The sequence below is a fragment of the Buceros rhinoceros genome, unplaced genomic scaffold (genome assembly GCF_000710305.1).
Source record: "Buceros rhinoceros silvestris isolate BGI_N320 unplaced genomic scaffold, ASM71030v1 scaffold18689, whole genome shotgun sequence".
NCBI lineage: Eukaryota > Metazoa > Chordata > Aves > Bucerotiformes > Bucerotidae > Buceros > Buceros rhinoceros.
In genome coordinates this window covers 63,067-78,723 of record NW_010431103.1, presented here as the reverse complement: position 1 = coordinate 78,723, position 15,657 = coordinate 63,067, and the positions used below count along the sequence as shown (strand labels likewise).

At 40.1% G+C, this 15,657-nt stretch overlaps 1 protein-coding gene across 1 annotated transcript in view; it reads right to left on the bottom strand.

Annotated features, from left to right (window-relative positions):
- Positions 1 to 39: 39 nt before the first annotated feature.
- The window catches only part of LOC104499762 (transmembrane protein 163-like), a gene marked incomplete at its 3' end in the record, with an annotated part of 76,498 nt that continues 60,880 nt past the window's right edge, over positions 40 to 15,657 (bottom strand). The window contains exon 5 of the mRNA XM_010143315.1: positions 40 to 136. Coding sequence (XP_010141617.1) covers positions 40 to 136 — 97 coding nt within the window. The remainder of the gene's footprint in view (positions 137 to 15,657) is intronic.

Here is a 15,657-nt window from a genome sequence, read left to right as displayed (position 1 = left end):
GAACAAAGAGAACATTTTAAAGAACGTGAGTCACCTTACCACTTCCGGAAGCACCTTCTTCGCAAGATCGTGGATGGCTTTGATCACAATACATATAGATGACAGGAGGAATATGACACCCAAGATAACACAAGCCCTGGGGAAAAAAAAAGTAAAAATAAATGTTAAGAACATATTTGGAGTTGTCAACTCTCCCACTGCTGAAGGATAACATAAAACAGATTATTATTAATTAAAAAAAAAATCTAAACATAGACTTAAAGAATTAAAGAAGGGAATGAAAAGAAATGTCCAGGTCCCCTCCAGTTCTTAAAACCTGGATTGTACGTGAGAAGACAGGGCAGACCAGATGATGTTTCAGAGTGAGAGAGAAAGACATGTCTCTCCTGCTCCTGATGATTTATCACAGAGTCCTCTAGAGGTCTGTTTCTCTTTGTTTGTTTGCTTTGCTAGGATCTCCCATTAGACATAATCAAGAGAACTTCATTCTCTTTACCAGACCAGGACAGATGTTTGGTAAATCTGGTCAGAAAAATAACAGGACCTGAAACATCTGTTGCCTCCCCAAGTCTCCAAGAAAAAGATTTTAAGTGCAGACATTAAAAAAAAAAAAAAAATCAGCAGGTTAGATACATCACTTTGTAGGCTGTCCAAGGGTGTCTCAGTACCTAAATAAGGATCAGGCACTCATCAGATTAGGCGCTGTTGCAGAATTGACTCTCTTTGCCTACTCTGCAGAGCTTGAAAACAACAAACAAATGGGTTAATGAAGAAAAAATAAAGTAACAGGGATAATTAAGTTTTGTACAGGACACAGGCACGTGACACACACCCTGAAGTTCATAGTAAGAAAACTCCTGCTTTTGTTCAAACATAGCCTGATACTACTCGGAGATGGAGTTCCTCTTGCTGTGAAATACTACAGGGTATAAGGCTTTGATTTCTTCTACAAACAGTAACAGCCAGTCTATTACAGTACTGATATACCCATAACTCCATTTTACTAATACCTCTTCATATAAAATTCTATTACTACAGTTAGATATGAAGTAAAAGAAATTTTAATGCTTAAAGAAAGAAATAGTTAGGAAATGGTATCTATATGTACTTTTAAAAATTTCCTTTAAATTTCCTTTGTTTCTTACTCATCATTTGATACCTATCTGTTACCTCAGTTACAGATGCTATAATTATTCCAGTAGCATGGTACTGTTTTCAACAGCTCAGACATCAGGCCATCTGGTAGCTGGCAGCACGTGTAATGTTCACATCAAACTCAGTCTAGGGACTGCAGCTGAGCTGGCATTGCTCTGCCTAGGTCAGAAGACACAGCTGCAGCAGTGGCACAGGCCAGTAGCTGGTCATTTTATCCCCCAACGCAAGTGACACTAAACCACATTTTGGACAATCCACATAATTGTCCAGACATATCCTCAGTAAAGGGGCTGCCCTTCTAAAGAGTACAGACAAGGTGGAGGTGAGCACCCTTCCTAGCAGGGGAGTGGTATGTTAGATGAGGTACTCCTCTCAGGTAGGCGGAACTCTGTCATGCCAATTTTAAGAGAGTTGTTTAACTCCTTTGTAGTGAATTGCAACACAGCTCTCATTCTTATTAAACAGAATGTGCTGTAAGAAGCGGTCAGAAAAGGCTTGTGACAGTCTAATTACCCCAGAGTCCTTCCCCTAGACTCAAACAAGAACAAAAATGTGGCCCATCATCTGTGATAGAGGAAGAAATTTACAGAAGGGATTCTCTGTGCAGTGCGAGGTGATCATTAAATGGGAACAGGAATGAAAGTTCATCTCCCCAGAAGAATGAAATTGGAAGTAAATTGGAAATTAGAGAGCTTTCCATCTTCCACTGCATACTTGCAAGCAGGTTCCTGTTCTTGCAATAGATTCTTTTCAGAGATTTGCAGTTTCACTCTGTCTGAACGGATCACGACACAGAGATCTGTCTGGAGCCTCCTATTTTTGAGAACTCAAAACCTTTCAGTACCACCTTTATGTATTACTTCTGTAATATTTAGCGCTGCCATAACATAAGAAACTTTTACTGCACAATCCTTCACAACAGAATCTGTAATGATTATTTTATTTCTTTGGATGTGGTACAGAAACATATGCTAAAAGGTCTGCTCGTTTACCTGGGACAAATGCAGGCATTCTTTAACCTGAACACAGCACTGGTCCACAGCAGCGGGCTGACATGCCTAAGGCCATTTGCTGAGCCAGTGGCAGGTTGACATAAGATACATACACTTCATGTAAGAATACGCTGACATTTCATCTGAAAGGAACACTGAAAGAAAAGCTTTTCCATCATTCCCAGCAGGCTTAAACCAACATAGCCACAAATCTGTCAGCTGGAAACAACAGATGAAATTTCCTTGTGCCACTGCGTATTGTTGAGTACTGAAAGTATGGGAAAGAGAAGGCAGCAAAGCAGCGTCACCTTCCCTTAGCACACCTTCCCTTCCCTGCACTCATCTTCTGAGGAAGACAGGCAAACTTTCCCTAAGGGCATGGCAGGAGCCTTGCTGGCACGAGTCTAACACGCCCAGGGAACCTGCACTTGCCCTGACCACTGGCTGCATTCGGTTCTCACATATGTCGGAGAGTTTAGGGTTATCTCTGTAAACTCTCCAACCACCCAAGCCTAACAGCAAATATTTTGCACCTTTGCCTATGCCAGCAGATAAGAAATTATTTCAGCAAGCTAGAGATGCCTTGCTTATTCCCCAAATTGGTTTTACTGTGTCCGAAGAATTCCCATACACCTACTTAACCAGAAATAGATAGAAGTAGAAAGAAAAAAAGGATGTTAATAACAGCAACAGGGTATTAATAGCAGACAGAAATGCAGTCTGAGGTTTGAATCAGCATTCAGTCATCATATTTAGCAAGCCTAGCTTCTCCTTTATATGCCGGCTTTTGGAATCCACAGCCATGCAAAATTCATGAGTAATGGCACAGTACCTTAAGTGCAAAAATACATTTCTTGTCTTCCCTGAGTGTATCAACTTATCTGCAAAACCACTAGAACAAATGCTGCATAGTATCTTCTTTCAGTCTCATTTGCCAGAAAAAGAATTTCTATCTAGACTGCAAATCATGCAAAATTCAACTACAAATGTACAAAATAGGAAACCTCCAAAAATTAATCTGAAATTTTAGCTGTAGTACATAATAAACAAATAGTAATTGTTATTGTAAGCTTGCTTTATTTGCAAGCCATTAGACACTGAAAACTTTAACACAAGCCTGCTAACTTCCATCTGCTAACAACTACTCATCTGCTTTGCAACCAAATACAAAAGGTGTTAGTGCCAACGTTGTCAGCAAATGTGGTTTCATTAAAACATTCAATTAAACTAGATGAGCCAACTGCCATTTTCAAACAAGCTCAAGTCAACTCGCAAGTACCCATAAAAATTAATGAAAGAGGAATTATACAGGAGTGAGGTTTGACTGAAAACTTAGTGAACATTTTACAGATAGCCCTGGCTTGGAATCACCATAGTGTAATAAATGCTCCTCAATCTCCAGGTCCCCCATGATCGCTGTCAGCAGTTCAGATACTCTGGAGTACCTGATGGTCTACCCCACGTCCTCGTATCCCAGAACACTGGTATCTTCTCTCTAAGACATGAGGGTACTCTCTGTCCAGCGACAGCCATCGTGAACACATCTCCAGTATCATATGCCATCCGTACCACCTACTTACACCTCCAGCAGCTACTGGAGATTGTGTACGTATTTTACAGCCGCTTCTGTGTGAGTCAGCATAAGAGCTTCCCCTTAAATATCTACGACATCATGAGACTTACAATTGATCTATAATGCAAAATAATTGATCACTATAGGTTTGACAGGCAACAGAAAAGATCTAATGAAGAATGAATAAATTTGAACTTGCCCTCTGTTTCTTGTAATATATTGCTTCTAAAAAGAAACAGGAACAGAGATGATTTAGTCAAAATATTTTAAAATAAAACAGAAAATCATGATTTGCTTTTCAGAAATAAGCTTTCTGGAATCTTTCAGAATGCAGATAGTCTAAAGAATAATAGACTAATGCAGAAAGGACAGGTAAGGGCACCTCTCCGATATCCAGGCCATAATCAACTCTTAGGTCAACTAAAGCTCAAGCTTAGAAAAGTTTTTGTTCTTACAGCAATGGCACTTGGAAGGCAAGAGTAATTAAAACTGTATCATTAAGTTGTCGGTAAAGAGAATTTACTATTATGATCTAGTCTGCTTTAGTTTGCTCTAGGTCTTGGTAGCAGATGATGATCTGCTGCAGATACTTCTTGACGTGTTTTTAATGCAGTATTTTATGCGAAAATCCAGAAGTTAATTCATTGTATTAAAAAAATGAACTCATCAATGTTGTCTATTTTTCAATATAATTTTGTCACAGATGAAACATGTACTGCAGCCTCAGGCATGGAGAATGGAATTATTTGGTCTTTCAAAACAGCCAAAGACTTTATACCGCTTTTTTTGAGCTTCAGTTATTGCTAATGCACTTCTAGTGGAATTCACAACCTTGATTACATCTAAATCCCAAAAATTTCATTCATATCTTAAATCTAAGGCTTGGTTCTGGGTGTGCTACAACCGGACAATTTCCAAAAGACATTCTCCTGAAAGGAGTACTACAACCCATATACAGCCCATTTATATTTATACAACCCTATAAATATCCATTTTGCATTACACCAGTCCTGGATATTTGCGCTCATACCCATCAAAATAAGATCAGTGTAACGGCATTACATGACATACAGCTGCCTCCTCATCTTTTCCACAGCGCATTCCCTGTAAGCAGCTCTAGTAGACACAATTCTTCATTTTGATGACAATTTTTTACAACTCCTAAGGAAACCAGAAAAGGAAATCTATCACCGTAAGCACCTGATAGTCTTTCCCTTAATCAAAAAGGTGTTATTTTGCATAAGTTAATGGCTTTAAAGCAAGTGGCTATGAAAAATACTGAGATTCAGGGGGTTCCATCTCCACGAACTGTCAATTTTCAAGCTGCTATTAGTAAGTCAATATTTTTTCCTCTTTTTATCACAAAATTAATTTCCTGAGCAGAAGGAGTCTAACTATTAAATTCATTTGCATCTAGCAAACACAGCAAACCAGCATTCTAATCCATGGATTTATCCTTAATTCTGTCTTATATTTGTAATTATTTGTTACAATTCCCTACAGGTAGTGATAAGACAAAAATTCTGTAATGTTTCCATCACTGAACTGGAAACAGTCTCACTCAGATCTCTGTGGTGATTAATCTCCAATGTAATCAAGCAATTTTACCTTTAGTGTACCTCTTGCCACCCTGAATACTCTTTACATAAGTTGACCCATTCCAGCCAAAAGGTCTGGCCTTCTGTGTAAGCATCAGCCAGCCTGACGTACGACTGCAGATTTCAACACTCAGCGACTCATTATAGAACATTTTCTAGTTATAAATACACCCCCGGTGAAATGTTCTGCTATATACCACCTCAAAAGAGATCTGGGGTAAGCTTCATAAGGGTGACTGGTAACAAGAGTTTTCCTCTTGCCAGTTGACTGCTATGAAAGAGCCACTGCAGGAGGCTTCCCTTCTTAATTATCATCCTGCTGTCCTTCTGGTAAATGGCATACAGTAACCCCGTACCAGCGAGGGTTTGGAATGAAGCTCTTGGTAATTGCCTCTCAATTCAATGTTGCTCACACCTACAGCACAGGTGGTACAACAGAATTAAGGATTCAGAAAAAACCAGTGATGCATGCGAATACAAACTGCAAAAACGCGTTAACTTTCTCTTAGCAGCTCATAGAGACTGTTGTTTCGGGGCAGTGGAGAAGGAAAGGCGTCTTAGGTACTTGGTAGGGTGTCTGTTACATCCTGGAACCTATTTTACCACCACACTCCAGGTTCATCAAAATAGTCCCTGAAATGTAATGACACCATGTGGAATAAAAGAAGATTGTCAGTAGCAGTCGAATTACTTCCCAGTTTTGTTAACACAGGATCCAATTAAAATGCGGTAATAAAAACCTGACCTTCTTGTCAAACACTGCACTCTTCTCCCACCTTTTTTTATTCATGGCTGTATCTCAGATTATTTCATCTCTTTTGATTACATGGGTTATTTGTTTTTTTATTACTTTGACCAGTGTAAAGAACCTCACAGAACTGTAGAATAGCCCAGGGTGCAAGAGACCTCAAAACATCACCTGGGTCAACCTTTCATGGGAAAGGGAGCCTAGATGAGGCGGATGGGAAGATACAGCACCCTGTCCAATCACATCTTGAAAACCTCCCACGGTGATGCTGTTCTAGTGAGTGATTCTTCTCACTGTAAAATATTTCTTCCTTGTATCAAAATTACTTACCTTTTTCACTGAAAACACCCCTTACCTTATTAATGGAAAACATTTTAATAACTGCAGCACAGCTAGAGGGGTAAACGTGACAAAGCGAACTGTGAGAAAAGTCATTAAATGTACATAGCATTTTTATTAACAATCTTGAGGTAGAAACTGTATTCTCACATTTGCAAGCTGCCATCAAAACAAGCTTCAGGTCCTCATCCACTCCTCTGGCAGCTAAGATACTATAAATAGAAGATAATACTTCTAATTCCTACATGCAATTCTATTACCTACCAAGAGCGGGTTTACTCTAGTTTATTTTGATTCTGTATTTTCTTGGTTGTTAAGAATCTTACCATGGTATATTTTTCTAAGAGAAATGAGTTTTCCACCACTGGAATAGTCTGCCCAGTGAGGCTGTAGAGTCTCCATCCTCGCAAGTTTTTGAGCCCTGACTTGATGAAGCTCTGAGTAACCTATTCTGATCTCACTGCTGACTCTGCTTTGAGCAAGAGCCTGCGCTCGAGACCTCCTGAGGCCCCTTCCAACCTATTATCCTATTCCTGAATTATCCTATGACACTATGAATTTTTTTATTCAGGAAATCTTTATCTCTGCAGGTTCTGTCAAGATCTTTCAGCACTAACGGCTCCTAATAGCCCACAGAAAAGGAATGTTAAAATCTCTACAGGCTGTTTTCAGTGCTGGAGGTAGTGTTAAAACTATTACTTTGCAAGGACGTGTAACTGAGCATTAAAATGAGCTGCAGGCCAATAAGAGCAATATGAGCTCTAAGCCCAGGAGTAATGTGAGCTTTTTCAGCAAAGCTGAGCAAATCAGTTTCATGATGGGTACCAGACTTAATCTCTGAATAAACCCCCTAATGAAACGTCTGGAGTTTAAGAAAAAATTTGAATTATAAATGTAATTAATTTAATAAAAACAATGAATGTGCTAATTCCTGTTTCCCTATGAACTGAAAGGATTTTAGTATTAGAGTGTGACAGAGTGAATATTATGCATGGGATCAGTCAGGGGAACTCATATGGCACAAGATGTAAGGCAATTGCCCAAGAGGTTTTTGCTATGCCAGCATTTAGGAAAATAGAGCATACAGCATTTACGCACTTTCTAATTCTGCATCTCAATTGTCTTCTGTCTAACCACATGACAGGAACCCTTTGGTATCTCTTTGCTTTGCTGGTACTTTTGTTTTTATTCCTTCTTCCCATAACCAAATTTAAATTACATTCTGTGAATGCTCCTTTGTTAGTAACTTGGAGCTTGTAATAATCCACACCACATTTCTTCCAGATGAGAGGCAGCCAGCCAGTTTGAACAAAGCCATGTCTACGGTCACGTAGTATTTGTATTACTGCAGCTCTTGCAGTCTGATTACAGGAGCCAAGTAAGAAATTCCACTCAGAGCCACCCCAACATTTCTCAAGTGCAGGCAAAATTGAATGCTGAATCTCAAAGGGTGCAAACTCAGAAGGAAAAAGGTCAATTTTTGATCACCATCAAACTGTTTTCTGGTGGCAAACCAGCGGGTTGTGGCCAATGGGGATGAAGTAGAGCATGGTAGAGAAAATGGAAGAGGACTTAGAACTAAGTCAGTGGACAAAGAATATGGAAAGGGGAAGAAATCAGAGGATGTTTTGGAGAGAAAGGCCTGAAAGTGTTTGTTCTGGTTTGCAATCATCTGGGGCAAGGAATGGCTAGGGATAGTGCAGATGTGGGCCTCTCTGCTTGCTCTTCACTTGATCTCAACTACAATCCATGTCCTCCAGAGACCCACAGCATTTCTCCTCCCAGCGACCTTCTCCTCCACAGCAGCCTCCACTGCTATCTGCATATCCCAATCTGCTGTCACACAAGCAAGGGACACGAGGAACTGAGCAAGGACCGTTGCTGCCACCAAGCAAGAGTATGGAAAGAGGCAGGGAAAGGCCGAAGGAGCTGTGGTGGGAATGGTGGTGCGGTGCCTGCACCGCAACAGCCACCCCGGCACACTCCAGACACGGGAGGGGCAGGTGACAGCGAAATCTCTTTGGCTGGATACCGTACCTCTACGGCAGGAAAGGGCCTGCTCACTGTACTGCACACTGCGCCACCAGCACAGGTCTGCTGCCCAGCGTTTGAAAAAGAGCCATTAAAATTACAGTGCAGCTGCTCACCAACGTTTGTTCCTTACTACCCATCCTGCAATACTGCTGAGATAATGCTAGCCTCATTTTTCATCAAGGTGACATCCAGAACTGTGAAGACTGTAAAACCTGCCTCTCAAACCCACTAAAGGGCTTCCTCCAAAAAAACAATCACTAACCGCTGTGGCAGGTTACTGTAATACACAGGCCAGAGACGCAATATCAGCCTCAGTCTTGAGATCCTGGCTTCGTCGCCATGCTCTACTGCTGATCTTAAGCTCCTTTGTGTCTAATTAGACAGTTATAATGCTTGTTTGTGTTTGTGGTGTGGCTTATCTGTTATCAGGTTAGCTACTGAGGAGGGTTTGGAAGCACAGCTGTTCAGAGTATTTACACCTGCCTGTTGCTGGGTGAAGAAGGAATAGAGTCCTTTAAAAGGAACAAAGTGGGCTCGCTGTTCATCACACATGTTCCATAATCCACCTCCAACTGCCAGAATCCAGATCAGCAACGTTATAGCTACTCCTTTTCTAACCATAAAAAACCCCTAAAACCAGATTACAAAATAAAGAGAATTCAAGTAATAGTCCAAATAATCATTGAAAGCAAATTTCTCAATTATTATATTAAAAAATAAACTGTGCTATCACTTGGTCTAACCTCATCTTAAAGAACATGGAGGGGAAATACTGTTTCTTTCTGACACTCTGGTTGGCAATGCTAGGGATCCATTTCACGCTGAAAATGTTATAGGCCTTCTAAAACTTTTATTATCCTCAGGAGCTCAACTAGTCGCTGCAGAACAGTGTAACTACGTCCTTTAAAATCACACAGCTGAACTGGGGCAACAGTTCTATAAATAATTTGATTCTCCAGGTATTAAGTACCTGTGAATAAAAGCTAAGACAGAGATTTTGAAAACTCTTATGACCTATTTTCTAGTTGCAGGTCTGCGCAGACTGTACAGTTGCACGTACCTGCCTGACAACCACCCTCCCAGCTTGTGAAGAGCTGGTCGCTGCTCCTAGCCTTGTAGCAGGCGGTCAGAGATTGCGGCATTCCCCTGAAGCTGGAAATTAAAGCCTTTTGAGAATTTCTGTAATATTCATTTCTATGGTGATTATCAAATTCCAGTACAGAACTCCACCAAACCCCTGATTTTATGTATGTGTGTGTATGTGTACATACTAGGCAATATACACAAATACTGCCTAATCGACTACCAGTGAAGTAAAAGGAAAGGCTTTCATAAATTAAATAGGTTTTGGATCTAGCTCCAGCAAAATCATTGCCAAGTCCACAGATGCCACCCTTTTAGAAACAGATTTTAGAATGTATAAATATATACATTTTCTATATCATATTTAATGTAAATTCTACGTGCGTGCACGTGCGTAGCGTATGCACGCATGCATTTCTGCCTGTATGAGAGCAAGGTTTATGTTTGCTTCACTCCTGCCTGAATACCGGATAATGGATTTATGGAGAAACGATGCAGTTTTATGTGTCAGCCTAATGAAGCCCCTCCAAACTTGTATCTAGCACTGTACCTGGAGGAGTATTTTGACTAAATATTACAGAAGAAAGAATGGTTTAACAATTCTCAGAGTGGTTAAAGAGAAACTCTTTGTCCTCCTATTAATCAGATATTCAAGTGTAGGTGAACACTTACTTTGCAAACTCTGCTCCACTGAGTAGGAGAGACATGCACATGCCACGTGAGGACCAACTCACGGCAGCTGAGAACTAAACAAGAGCTGCAGAGGAAGGTTCTTAGCTATTTTTTGTTTGTAGGCTATCTCCATGCATTTGATATTTTTCCAGATCATTTAGTTATTGCATTCACTCATCACAAAAGAGTTTTTCCTCCAGCCACAGAGGTTTGCCCTGAACTGTGGGTAGGTGTGGATTTTGCCATCTGTGCTTCGAGTCTCTTTCGTATGCATGGTATAGATAAAATTATCCACAGTTTTTTTCAATGTGACTGATATGTTGGGTCTGAATTGAGAGGATTATTTTCATTCAACACTACCTAAATAGACAGTGCTCATTTAGCCAGGCTATCCAGTACAGCAGCGCCAATCTGCACATGAAAATTTAAATACAATACTAACACTGAAAATGAGGGATTTTTGAATGTGTGAACCAAGAGGGAACATACCCTGCAACCATATAGGCCAGTATGCTCTCTTATTTGAATCAGAGGAAAAGAAAGCAGAGCCCCACCTAACCTGGCAAAGCAGTAAGGTATCATTTCATGAAGCCGCACAGACCTTTTCATTAGCAGCTGAAGAAGGATACCATGTACGTATCTGACTTCTGTCTTCCAGAAATGAATTGCTCCAGAAAGAGCAGGAGAACAAGGTGTCAAAGGAGTATTTATCCATAAGATATCCATGCTGACAAAGGGAACACCACAGCAAAAGACAATTCCTTCAGGCATATTCAATTCAGCATGGATGTCTACTTACCATACACAGAGCTGTACAGATCATTTTATTATGGCTATGTACTTAAGTCTAAATTCCAGAAAGAAGGTGACTAAGCAACTGATAATGGTTTCTAATCACTTAACTAGACTTCTCCAAAGGTCACATGCCTAAGAAGATGTAAGGTCATAAAAGAAAACTGTTCAAAGCTGTATCCTTCTGCTCAATAAACATCCTCTGATTCCTGGCAATATTTGAAACACAGTATTTGAAACATTCATACTGGCTGCACTGCCCTGTTCACCTGAAGAGGCTGCTTACAATCAAAAACTGAACCCAGGGCATACTCTGTGAAAAGAGAGCTGACAGAGTACCCATCCTGGAGGCTATTCCGGAACCAAGGAAAGGGATTGGTACCCTGGTGTTGCTGTAGTCACTGGGTTACTATAGAAAGGCTGTTGATATCATTAACATACTTTATAAAATGTTTTTTCAACATCCTGATTCCCATGTCATACTGTTGCATAGCTGTGTTTCACCTCTAGTGCATGACGTCCTAGGAAAGGGTCAGAATATCCTTGTTTCCTTCCTTCCCTCCTTTCTCTTTCCATTACATATCTCTGTGTAATGGATAATCCATATATATAGATATCTCCACATAGTGGATTCCTAGAGTTGTCTGTCAACTGAAAATCCCAGTAAACCAACCAAGTTTTTGTTTTGTCATGACCATTCATACTGGTCATCATAAACCTATAAACTGAAGGTATACGTATACACACACAGGTAAGAAACAAAGCATCTTTATCACTGCACTTAATTGAACATACAAGTAGTTACATGAAGGATGTAAGAGGTTTTCTAATTGTTGCGTCCTTCATTCTAATTATAAGTCAGGTTTTCTGTTCACTCCATCCCTGAGGAGCAGCCAAATATCTTTCTTAGAGATTGCTTTTAGCTCAAACTAAACTAGAAAATCTTGGATTAAACTTCTACATTTGTGCTCTTCTGGAGGTCAAAACAGATGAGAATATTGGTTCATTCTCCCCGTAATTTAAGCACCTATTAAGAAATCCTCGGGTCAGGCATTTTTCACTTGGACCATGGGTTCGGCATTCTGACAGTTTCAAATCCAGCTGCCACAGCTGAGGTGTAATGTATGGAGATGAAAGTTAAGTTACAGACACATAGCAAAGTTTTTAAATAACATCTAATTGCAAAGCTGCAAAGACTGCAAGACCTTGACAATTCTTGAGCCATTCTCTTTAAACCTAGCATAAGGTGAGAAAAGAGATGCAAAATAAATATCTGAGCAGAGATAACTGGAGCCACTTTCTGTTCCAGGTAATGTGTCATCTTACCCACAAAGAAAGAGCTCTCCAGAATCATGTGCTGCCCCACCAAGGACAGGAATGGCTATCTTCTCCCAGCAAAAAGCTTTCTCAGTGGCAAGTGGAGGTACGACAGATACCTGCACCCCTGTCTGACACACAGTAAACTCTATCTAATTCTTGTTAAATATTACGGTCAATGTTTTGGGCAAAAGCTTTATCAGTGTAAGAAAAAAAAGACCTATCTGCATTCATTACATATGTCATGGCAACACAGAGCACCATGAGTTCATTAGTAATTGTTGGCCCATGAAACAATTTAATTTTCTTATTACAGTAATGAAGGAAAGAATAGCTGGAGCCTGACATACACAATCAAGAGAGAAAACAAACAAACAAACAAAAAAGGTAACAGTGAAAGAAATGTGAGCTTCCTCTTCTTGGCTTTACCCACCATTCTCATTATGAGTAAGGTTTCCTATTTACTCTGGCACTGGGTTAAGAAATATGTTGACAGGTTCTTGGGAAACACTGAATTTAACTTGGTACCATCAACAAAATAATATATATTAAACACCAGCTGCGACTGTCAAGAATGATTGTGTTAAACATGCTGTACAGAGTTAGCTTTTGCAATACTGAACATACGAGCTCAAACAAAACCCAGTAGCCAAAAAAAATCCTAGGAGCAACCCTAGGATCCTACAGACATAAGCAGGCAACCCTGCATGGTATTGAACAGAGATGCAAGAGTGTAGCTCTGTGATGTAACAATAGGGATAATACTTTACAGCCTAGAGAATTAGCATTGCTCCATTTACCGCACTGACCCGAGCGGGCTGTCAACTAACGCTGTTAACTTTCTGCGAGCAAGGTCCTGTTTCCCTGACCAGAGGGAAGCAAAGAAGGGAGGTTTCCTTTGTTCACAGTTTTGAGATCTTTCCAACTAACTATACATAAAGAGCTCCATCTTTTACAGGTCTTTCACAAGGCTGTGTGCCTGAAGTTTGTTATGCTGCTTGCTTGATCTTTCCGTTTTTAGTGGAATTTCCCACTTTCTACTCACACACAGTTCCAGAACTCCAATCCAAGCCCTTCATTCCTGAATTTTACAGATCAAAGAGCTTCCCTTTGACTGTATAGCTAGTTACTAGTTCAAGGTTTCCAGGTCCCTAACACTTCAGTCTTCTATTAAGAAACTGCTTCTACTGCTATTAGGTTTATTTACGCACATGAAAAACTTCTACGACACAGCACTGCACAAAACTCTTTCCATGAAGTCATAAGCTGCACCTGGCCCAAAGGGCACAGGCAGTGGGTCTACTATATTATTAGAGTCTCTGGTTTATCAGCTACACCAGAGTATCAGCTAGATCCTTCCTCTTATTTTCTCCTCTTCTGAAGCAAATTGAAGAATTTTGGTTTGGTCATAAATTTTCATCTTCTGTTGAGAGTCAAAATTACTTCTCAGGTTATTTCACGCACTCTTCTTTCTTGGACTTCTCGATCATTACTTTGTTGATGACTCATTCATCACCTCTAAGTTTTCTGTGTGTTAACTTGCAAACCCAGGAGATCATGCTGAGCAGATCAAGCACTCACAAACTATGTACTCTGACTCTCTTCCCAGATATCTGCAGTCCTTCTCAATTCTTTTATTGCCTCAAGACTTAAAATTCTTTCAACCACCTTTCTAAAATACATGAAAATGTAGTAGCCTGATTTTACCCTCTTATTTGAGTGCCAAAACAGAAAGATGGTGAAGTGCAAAACTATCCAAAAAAGTACCAGTAACAAACACATCAGATATTCATCCCACTCCTACATACTCTTTCATTAATGAGCCAGCTAGGCAGAATCAAGCAACGTTTCATACGGCCTACAATCTAACAGTGCTTTATACCTGATCTAGGTGAATATTTATTATATTTTCAAGGCCACTTGATATATTTAAAAATAAAGCATTAAAAATTCATCATATTATCTTCATAATTTAAGACATACTTTGAACATAACCAGATATTTCTTTTCACAATGACTTCAGAAAAATTCTCATCAATAGAACACTTGAAAATCCTGCCAGGTTCAGCTTTTCATCGATATCAAAGAATTTTCAAGAAGGGCAAATCACAGAGGTAACTTAAAATATATTTTGCAGTTACTACACGTGAGCCACCATGAGAATCAACAAAGATGTACACTGAATAACTTGTACATGTCACTTGTACACGTACACTGAAAAAGTACCTTCTCATTTTGCCCCAGACAATGAGAGAAATCAGTGTAGTAAAAATGAAACCCATTAAACTGAGTTAAACACAGCAGGACCAATTTTCAGGGTAGTTTCAGCCCTGCAATCCCCCTGAAGTCAAATGGAAATGCATTGGTGCAGCTTAGCAGAACTTGGCACAGCAAGCAGTTTTGTACTGTTCATCCTGAGTGCCAGCCCATGAAATGCTTCATCTCTAACTTCCATATGGCTACGTGTTAAGTAAGATTACGCAGTTCTTTTACATCTTAGTATTTTATTCTGAGTATTTAATTCATAGCACATCATGAGTCAGGCTGCATTCGCTGTGCCTTTTGCTGGGGTTTTGTTTTTCATTCTATCTTTATGTTCTCTCGCCACAATGTCCAAGAGTTATAATTGGACCCAACGCAGCCCTTCCATGAAAGGCTTTCCATTAATTTCAACAGATTTTGGATCAATCTCATGCCATCAAGTTTACAAAACATGAAGTTTTATAAATTTACAATACATAAATAATTGGCAATTCCACTTGCCCTTTGTCAAGGAGCTAAACTGAAGTCACCCTGGTGCACCTTACTCTAGTGAACAGTAACAATGCTTTTGCAGAAACCCAGAGCTTCACAGAGGCTCCTGCGCTAAGGCAAAGCACGGCTGCACATGCCGAAACAGGAATAACACACAGCGTGAGTTAAACACCCACATGGCTTTGCACCAAGACGTGCAGCAGTCTGAGAGCAGACTTCCCCACGGAGGCACTGGCGCTCAAAAAACAGGGACTGTGAAAGACCAGGTGTAGATTATTTACAAGCTAAGGAAGCAGCGAGGAGGAGTCATGCAAGGTTTTCCCGGCATAGAGGAAAAATAATTACATGCAGTCGTTCAAGTAGGGGATAAACACAACAGGGAATTAGAAATGTGTCTCCCTCAAAAATCTGACACAGTAAGAACTGCCCTAAGAGACGCAACCATCTCTTTGCTTGTCAGTACTATGATGATTCTCCTGTCAGTTCTAAAAACGGAGGGATAACCAGACTGCCTATCCAGTGATTCATATTCCCAGCATATGGCAACATTCTTTCACTCGGTACTGATCTCATTGTGTAACCTTCGCTGTCTTCAACTAG